Source organism: Solea senegalensis, linkage group LG7 (genome assembly GCF_019176455.1).
Source record: "Solea senegalensis isolate Sse05_10M linkage group LG7, IFAPA_SoseM_1, whole genome shotgun sequence".
Lineage (NCBI taxonomy): Eukaryota > Metazoa > Chordata > Actinopteri > Pleuronectiformes > Soleidae > Solea > Solea senegalensis.
Window position 1 is genome coordinate 20,992,888 of NC_058027.1, and position 10,065 is coordinate 21,002,952.

Sequence of the window (10,065 nt, forward strand, 5' to 3'; positions counted from 1 at the left end):
TGTGTGTTTAATAAAAGACTTTCTCCTGGGTGGGCTACTGCAGCCATTCACACAGAGTGTGTGTGCATGTGTGAGTGTGTGCACCTGAGGCCTGCAGGCTGACAGTGAGTACAGCTCCTCTGTGGCTCAGTACCTCATGCTGCTGTCCCCCTTTTCTAAAAACACAGCCTGCAGGCACATCTCTCACACACACTTATATGTACATTCACATGCACACACACACACACACATAGATGCACACTCTTATCTTGACCCCCTCTTTCTCATCGCGCCTTTTCCCTCTCTTGTCGTCTTCTTCAGTTTTCTGCCCCAGGCTTCAACAAAACCCTTCACTCTTCCTCGCTTCCTGTCTGCCTCACTTGCCGAGATTAATGAAGGTAAATTCATGACTCATGAAGTATTCATTTGCATGTTAATTTGAGTGCCGGGACACTGTTGAATTGGATCTTCCACTTCAGCCTGTGCTAGAATTATTAGACCACTTGTATGTAACGTGAGGCCCGCTATTAAATCAAAGCTAAAATAAATGCAGTTGTTAAACCAGCTTTGAGATTAATTATGACCATGAGAAAGAAAAGAAAATGGAAGATACGAGACTGAGTTATTACAGTTCACCTGTGGATTGTGGGTAGTGTAGCACTTCTCTTTGTCATTGTGAATAAAACATGTGTTTTCACTGTGCAATCTAGTGAGTTGACCTTGAATGGTTACAGTATTATGGCTGATAATCAAAATGGCTATTTAGAAAAGAAATGTAGTTTTCTTTTGTTGTCAGCACCACACTGCTACACTCTGTGGTCTCCTGTGCATTCAGGGCGTGTCCAAATAGTTGTAGACCTAATTGTTTATGAGGATTTCTGCTCCATCAAGATGGCAGATAGCAGCCAACCAGTGTGCCTCACACCTCATTCTGAGACTATCACACCCATGGGAGCCCAGATGGGCACGAATGCATTTGCTAATGAACCATCACTCATTGATGGGAAAATAACACTGGCATCATCAGACACTTAAGACTAAGACACTACTGCAGATTCTGGTAAACTTATCCAAATGTCCTCACAGTCTGGCAATAGTTTTTTTAAGTCACTAGTGCCAAACCAGAGACAGCTTTGGTGTTAGTTTGCAGGTTGTTTTGCAATGTAAATGCAAAAGCTGGTGATTAAATTAACCCAGCGAAGAGTACAGAAGGGCACAGCCTTAAGGAGAGTGTCAGAGCAAGGAGGCAGGAGGAAAGACAAGAGGACAAAATAAATGAAGGAAAAATGAGAATGAGGATATACTGCCGGGGCAGAGTAAATGTTGCCCAAGTGTTAATATTTGCTATGTTACATGGATTTTTATTTCTTTTAACCATTTTTACCATTTACTTTGTCTGTGTTATACCTCCTTCTCTCTCTCTCTCTCTTTGCTCTCATTGCCACTCATTAAACCAGCAAAATGAACGTGATGAATATGGAACAGCAGCTGTTGTTGTTTATAACATTATGTCTCCAAAACCTGAAGCAGCTTAAGAGATCTGTCTTCAGCTTTTTGTTCCTCCGCTGTGCCAGCATCCTCTCCTCTATTCTCCTCTATTCTCCTCTCCTCTCCTCACTCATACACCTACACACACACACGCACGCCACGCACGCACACACACACACACACACACACACACACACACACACACACACACACACCACCTTACTTGTATGGGATGTGTTTGCTCCCGTTGACCAGGGCGAGGATTACATTGCCGAGGGCAGATAAAGAGAGGCACAGTGGGGCCGAGCCGTGCGGGGAGTTCTCCTTGGTCCTTTCATTTCCTCCAAACGCTTTGACATCACAGCTGCCCAGGTCCAGCAGGTGGAGACGACTGCGACCTCCAGACACTATGACAGTAAAGACAAAAAAGACAGAGGATTGCAAACACTGTTTCAGGCTTCGATAAATACAGACGTTTACAATAGCTGTTTGAAGCTGTTGCAGGCATCATTAGAAAAATAGTCGAGTATCATCATTATGCTTAATATCGAACACTATTTCTGCTTTGGAGCACAGGCAGCGCTATTACCAATGCTGTAATAGCAACCTTACCACTGTAGCTGCTTTGTAGAACAGCCAGTCAGAGCGCCTACTGTCTTTTTGAACTGTTCTGTGATTGGTCAAACTCTCCCGTCGCTAATTCTCTGTCAGAACACTAGGCTGAAATGTTTATTGATCAATAAACACCAAAAACCTGTTGGTTTTAATTCAGGTGATCAATATAAACATCTGGTCGTGTCGTAAGAGGCAGTTTTCTGACACATCCAGCATTATATCCCATGGTGCTGTTGTTGCCATGGTTATTAGTGCATTAAAGTGCAAAGCAGCAAAATGCAAACCTTTATATCTTTGTAATATCTGCTACAGCACAACTGAAGCTGTCTCAACTAAAGAACATTGTCACATTGTTTCCTATGGGGACGTATTTGTGTCGTTCACAAGAATTTGAAGCAAAATCCTTACTTGGGGGACAAAGCGTTAACAACATAATCATTATTTATAGCTGCTATAGTCTGTAAACATTTAAATAAGTAACATCATTTTGGTTCACACTATGTATTTCAGGGCCAAACGGTGGTGTAGTGGTTAGCACTCTCGCCTTGCAGCGAGAAGACCCGGGTTCGAGCCCCGGTTGGAACAAGGGCCTTTCTGCATGGAGTTTGCATGTTCTCCCCGTGTGTGCGTGGGTTCTCTCCGGCTTCCTCCCACTGACTGACTATGTATTTCATGTCATTTTTAGTAGACAAGATTGTACTGTATTGTATGGCTGCAAAGTTTAATTTAACCCAGTATTTTACACTGGAATTACATATAATACAGATAATATAATAAAACTGCTATTATTATATCAGTATCGGCTTCCTGCCACAACCACAATTCAGATCTTAAACTTATCCAGTTCCTCAGAAATGAGGTTCTGCCTCATTAGGACCAGGTTTTGGTCTCTATAAGGACTGCTGGCCAGAAAAGAGATAACAAATACACAGTGTGCAAGTACACACACACACACACACACATGCCGTAACTATCAATACTGTTATTTTTTGTCTACATCTGTTAGTGTCCCACTTTGTCAAACACAAATAAACCCACACTGCTCTTTTATTATAACCTGATTATTGACATAGACATGCGTGAACATGTGATTTGACTGTGAATTAATCAAAACACAGGATCAATACAGCGACCGTCAGTCTGTGATACGCCTACACTTCTGGCACGCGTTCTGGGGCTTAAGCTGTTTATCAATATTGACCATAAAGAATAGATTGCTCTATTCACTGTTGTTTACATGCTTTGATTTACATGTAGTGAAGGCCCATATTAATAGACGCAGCTTGTTTGTGTTTGCCTTTATCATGCAACAATGATCACAGCAGGCAATGTGTGATGCCATAACAACCACGTAGCATCAACAGCAGCAGAAATACAGAGGATGTCACTGTTGTTGTTGTGTTATTATTATTCATATTAACATCTGAAATGGGCATAAAGATAACTGTACTCACTCCCTCCTTTTCCCGTCTTTTCCATGCGATATTGGTATATGTGTAACGTAAACAGCATGTGTGAGTTCCTGTGTTCTTCTTCGCTGGTGTCTGGGTGTTGGCTGCTGTGGCGAGCGGCTATGGCGGCGTCTAGAAACCAGGCAGCCTTCTCCGGGGTTGGGGCACGCAGTTCAGACTGGTTCTGGAGCTGAAACCAGGTGGAAATATAAAGGAAGCAGAGCAGAGAGAGATAGAGAGAGGTGCCGCAGGATATCATTAGTCATGAGATTATGTCAGATTAGTGAAGGATTACACAGATGTGCTTGTATCAGATCCTGTAATCCTATAAACATATAAAGGACCCCCCCCACACACACACACACACACACACACATACACACATAGACTTTTTGTTGTTTGCATCCTCTTCATCATTGTAGATTATTTGGGAATCAGTGAATTAGAGTTTCTTTTGTAATTGTTTTTTCTTTGATTCTGACTAAGACAGGAGTACACGAGTTCATATGAACCAAATAGATAAATAAATGAGCTGAAGTATTTCTCAACCCTGTATTTTATAAACGCCTCATGCAGTTACTCTAAGAGCATTCTGATCCTCTTATACTTGTGTGTACACATCTTTAGTGAGCTGTGTGGACCAATTGTCAAACAAACCTATCTTTGTGAGGACAGCTTGGCCGGTCCACACAACTTTAACAGGCTAGCTGAGGATCAAGTTGTGGTTTTAGGGTTAGGATTAGGGTTAGACACTTAGTTGTGATGGCTGAGGTTAGGGTAAGAGGCTAGGGAATGCATTATGTGTCCTCACAAAGGAAGCAAAACCAGCATGTGTGTGTGTGTAGTCAGATTTTATCTGCATACATAAACAAATGCAAATATGAGTGGCAAGTTGTGTGTATACAGTACCTGCATGCCACAGATGGGGTCCTCACAGAGATACACTCCAGGTGACTGTCCATCCTGTAAGCTGCCTGTCGCCACTTCAGACAGCAAGTCCTTCAGGTTCTCCTCTTTCCCCCAAACCTACACACATACATATATATATATATATATATACTCTAATAATATGACTTAAACCTTTAGTCTATTTGTTTTTTTTAAACATGTTTTACCTTTATTACCATTTAAACAAATCTATCAAATATAAGTGTACATGTCATGAGTGCATAACTTGTTTCTGATAACTATTGCAAGTCAACTTTGTTTCCGTTTAGCCATCATAAATTTATCCAGGAAAAACAATATAAAAGCTGCCGTCTGCCATCTGCAGTCCCCAAAATACTACTCTGCTGGCATTACAGTCTCAGTATTCTCTTTGTTCCATCGTCTGTACAGTTTCTACACTTGGGTAACTGAAAACTCACCTCGACTGCAGAGACACGGACAGAGAAGCGTGCTCCTGTTTTCTCCTTTCTCTCGTTGATGAGTTTAAACAACCAGGAGATGGCACAGGGGATTAAACCCAGAGTCTGAAGAGAGTCGTCACGGCCAATCATTGTGTAGGATTTACCTGTGAGAGACAGACAGGGAGTCAAAGATAAACAACAATACTGTAAACATCCACAAGAGCATCAGATGTGTGTGTGTGATGATACCGCGAGCACGGCATGCTTTCACATCAAGATCTGTCACACACACACACACACACACACACACACACCTGCTCTGTTTGTCAGCAGTTGAAGATCAAACACACGGACACAAAGCCGTACTCAGAGTCACATGTAACAGTCACACCGACACAAACACTTGTACACAAACACAGGACATCAAAAGCGCGAGACTCCTGTGATGCAAGTGGAGAAATGTGTGTGATTAGTTCTGAAGTAGGGACAGAGAGTGTCAGCTACACTATCATTTTACGCTGTTGTCTCTCAGTGTTTCCTGGAGCATCTAGCCTTACTGTCAAAACAAAGGTACATTTCATGATGTATCCCAAACACATTGTAAAAGCAGAAGTGAAATAGAAAATAAAATACTCAACTCAAAAGGCTTGTGTGAAGGCAGAACTAGTTTATAACCCAATTATTACACTGTGTTCAAACCACTATCATGTCACCCACTGAAGCACTGAATTGTACACTTGAAACTAGTGGAGACAATATTTAAGGAAAGGAAAGGATCTTTATTTCCAGTATGCAACCGAAATTGCACAACAAAATTACAAAGTCAGATGGAGGGTTGAGCAGAGCCGATGTGACTGAGCGCACTATCACTGAAAGTGTCTATCACAGTGTTTTAAAGAGGGGAGGAAACCCACGCAGATGCGGGAAGAACATGCAAACTCCACACAGAAACATCCCAGACTGGGATTTAAACCCAACACCTTCTTGCTGTGAGGCAACAGTGCCAGCCAGTACCAGTGCTAATCACTTAAGCCACCGTATTTGCCGCCATATTTGGATGGGAGGGTGGAAGTGAAAAAGAAACAATGGATCTCTTCTTGTTAGAGTCATAGAAAATATAAGGCTTATGTTTGCATTTTTTGTGCCTAATTAGTTAATACCTATTTTGCTTTAATTTATAATAAATAATCATAACTGATATTTTGTTTTATCTTAATACAATTAATGTTTATTCAGTTAGATAAGGTTTATTATGCTCTTATTTTGTCCTGCTACAAACTGATACTGCCGTAAAGCACAGCTTATTATAGTAAACTGCAGTAAATGAGCCATGTGGGCACCTGTCGGCATCTCTGCATTAATTAAGTTATCGGAGCAGGACGGGAGCAACAATTTTCGCTGCACTTTCTTTGACGTCGGCCTTGTTTCTTTCTTGGAGCACAAGTACAGAAACTTTACGTCCTGCAAGAGCGGCAAATAGGTTGCCACTTCACTTCTGTCCACTGCTAGTCCCAAATGTCATCACCTATGTCTGTGACAGTATACACAATATATTGGAATGGAATAGAATGAGGGATCAGTTACACGTGCATGGAATGCCAGATCAGTGCAAACCCTCATTTTACTGTAGTGACTGATCAGTCCAATTCTTAACGCCCTTCAATGCATGGATGTCCAGGCAAACTCAATCTTTGGTTTGAATAATCCCTTTATTCATCATCTGTGGATAAACTGGCAATGCATGTATTTTGTGAACATGCCTCGTATAGCGGTAGAAACCGTGCAATCATTTCCAAAGTTGACCTCATTCCATACTGAATGAGACCCGAAACTCACGTCGAGTCACTTCCTGATGGCCATTCGAGATAATACAGGTTTGAGGCACTTCCACTGTGGCTTTATTTTCCAGACTCTAAGACTACATTATTATTTATACACAGTCTCAGGCCAGGATTGTTCTACACAGAGCTGTATAATGCTGTTAGAGAACGGCTTAATGTGGTGATCAGTTATATTAAAACAACTAGCTCAAACAAACACAGGGTCATTTACTTTGATTTAGTGGTGGATTTTCTTTTGTTTAACAAATTAGATGGACTTCCTCAGTCATAATGTATATGATACCATTACCACAGAGCACTTTAACAACCTTTCTTACCCTTTTCGTGCCTCCACGCCGGTGTATGTGAAAGAGAGTCTTACATCAAGCATCTTTGTGAGCACTACAGTGTTTCCTTCTCGACTTCAAGACTGACTAACAGTGCTACAGACAACAAAGCGGCACGTGCGTGGGAATGTGTGTGTGTCCATGTCTGTGGAGCTGATGTATATTCCCAGTAATTGGCCTCATCAAGCAGAACTGCCAATGCTGTCAGAAAGAAGTGATGACAGGGAGAGAACAAGGCCGCACAATATTGTGAGTTCAAAGAAACACACACGTCATCAGAAAAAGATGATCCTTTCAAGGCCAATAACACAAAAACACAAGACACAGTGGAAAGCCAGACGACTCAATTACAGCCCCAGAAGTTCCTCTCTCTATTTTATTTAGACTTTTATTTAATTTTCCTTTTCAATGAAAATATTATCTTGTTAATCCTTAATGTGAAAAATGTGGATGTATGAGTACAGGAGTCTGACTCTCATATACCGTACTGTACAGTCATGGCTGCCTTTGCATTACTTTACAATAATATAATATTAACATCAAAGGTAATGTCATAATACTGCGGCCAAATCCCAAAGAATTATCTCATCAGTTGCTATAACACAAAACTGAAACCAGGAAGACCAGCACAATCTGCAGCGTTACTATTATTATAACAGAAACACTGATTGAAAAGACAAATTGCTTTGATGGATTTTTCACTTATGTAATAGCGATGGCAGTGTCAACCACAGACTTACATCATCAGACGCATTCAAACAGTGATAATCTGTTAGGAGTACAAGGCTGGTGGCTGCAGTCTGAAGGAATCATGAGACACTTGGACTTTTTCAACGTGTCAATATTTGACAGCTGAGTGAAAACATGCGAACATGGTGTTTACATCCAGTGTCAGGTGGCACAGAATGATGCTGAGGTGGTGAGGACTGGTGCTTTACAGCAAGAAGGTTCAAATGCGTGGGTTTTCTGTAGGTAATCCAGCCTTCTACAGGCTAAATAATGCAGATTGGGGTTAGGGTTCATTGGAGACACTAAACTGACCATATGTGTGAACATGTGTTTGAATGGTTGATTGTTTCTATATGACACTTTATTGCCCCCTTTGGGGAATAAATGTTGTGCCACAGCATTTCTGTATACATATCACAGTTAATAAACAAGTAGATGAAAGCTGACTACAATACTTTGTCTGACTACTCATGTTTCTTGCTTCATAAAACCCCGTTGCCACCATTTTAGTAATGATAATAATAATAAGAATTATTATTATTATTATTATTATTGTTGTTATTATTATTATATCAAATTGCACCACTTTTTTGGAACTTTGGCTTCCCAAATTTAAAAGGTTAATCTCTGGGTCTATTTGAATATGTGTGTGAAATTTGAAAGGATTCTCTCAAGGCTTTCTTATGAACATATGGCACAAAGTTTTTGCGAGACCAGAGCAATCTAATAAATTCATGGGATTGGCACCAGTGTCCCCCTCGACCCTCATGTGGAGGATAAAGTGGTAGAAGATGAGTGAGTGAGTTTGAGTCAACATTAGTGCTGAAACATTTATGAGACATCATGTTCAGAAGAAGACACTCATTGGAGCAGTGGCTGGTATTGTTGCCCCACCACAAGAAGGTCACCAGTTTGACCAATGGCCTTTCTGTGTGGAGTCTGCATGTTCTCCATGTGTGCACACCTGTGAGTGTGTTGTCTCCAGGTACTCTGGCTTCTTCCCACGGTCCAAAAACATGACAATTTGACACTCTACATTGACTGTAGGTGTGAATGTCTCTCTTTATCATCTCTGTATGTTGGCCTTGTGATGGACTGGCGACCTGGATGTGCAGGATGTACCCTGCCTTTCACCCTATGACAGCTGGGATTGGCTCGAGCCAGTGTTGTGGAGGATAAAGCGGTAGATAATGAGTGTTCAGGAGGACGGGATGGAGGGAGAAACCTACAAGCCAAAAACACAGCTATCACGGTGGCATACAAATACAGACTTTAACTGTTTACAGCCTCATGAGAGAGACCAAAACTAATGTGCATTTCAAAAATATTTACTTTTACTACAGATTTGGCAAAGGGGACCATTCCCTGCAGTATAACACAGGTTTACATAACACTTAATTATTGATCTATTCTGCTGAAATCCAGTATTTTCACCTGCGATGAGGAGCACGATACTTCAACTGGAAGTCTAAAGATCATCACCTGAGAGGTGATGTCTGAATGTACAGGGACAAACACAACAGGGGTAGACCCACGGTGGAAGAGCATGTTGATGTGTGTGTGTGTGTGCTGGGTCTTTGAGCCTCCATGTGTCTGAGTTCAGACGTGTTGCTCTGTGCACTGAGAGGTCCTGACCCTTTGTTAAAACAGCGTCTTCAAAACCTCAGAAGGATTAAAGACCCAGAAACAGTGAGAATGCTTTCGGCTCCAGCGGACACTAATCCTCCTCTTTCTCTCCCCGATAGATGAGGGCCAGTGGCGAGACGGCCAAGTGAAAAGCGGACACGCTGGTGCTCAGACATACACACTACAGATGATTCACATGCTGCACATGCTCGGATTTTGTAGCATGTGTGTGTGTGAGTGTGTGTGTGAGTGTTACCCAGCTTGGAGTGTCCAAAGCAGAAGACACAGCCATCTGCTCCATTCACCACCGACTGAATCACCTCGGCAACTGTTCCCGCACACACTTCCGCCTAGCAACAGGCAGAGAGCGAGAGAAGAGAAGAGGGGTGTAGCAAGATGGTTAATAAACAGCTACACATGGCCCATGTGAGAACTTGTGCTGTTTTCATCTTTTAATATTGATTTTACTATGTTTGGTAATATAACGAGATATGATTTTAATTTTTTGATTGAGCTGTTGACATATTGAGCTTCACATTTAACTCTAAAACTAGGAATTCGTAGAAAGCTTTTGGGTTTTAAAACACATCTGCGAAAATGAAAACTGATCAAGTTCTGATTGGGAAGTTTTGTGTACAAGTAGCAAAACTGGAAAATCGGG

General features: G+C 41.6%; 1 protein-coding gene across 1 annotated transcript in view; it reads right to left on the reverse strand.

The window, feature by feature from the left end:
- Nucleotides 1-10,065, reverse strand: part of kif26ba (kinesin family member 26Ba) — an 84,436-nt gene that overhangs the window by 18,923 nt on the left and 55,448 nt on the right. The window contains exons 7-11 of the mRNA XM_044030655.1: nucleotides 9,661-9,754; nucleotides 4,901-5,046; nucleotides 4,443-4,559; nucleotides 3,537-3,723; nucleotides 1,691-1,874 (exon numbers count right to left, since the gene is read on the reverse strand). Of these exons, the coding sequence (XP_043886590.1) occupies nucleotides 1,691-1,874; nucleotides 3,537-3,723; nucleotides 4,443-4,559; nucleotides 4,901-5,046; nucleotides 9,661-9,754 (728 nt within the window). The remainder of the gene's footprint in view (nucleotides 1-1,690; nucleotides 1,875-3,536; nucleotides 3,724-4,442; nucleotides 4,560-4,900; nucleotides 5,047-9,660; nucleotides 9,755-10,065) is intronic.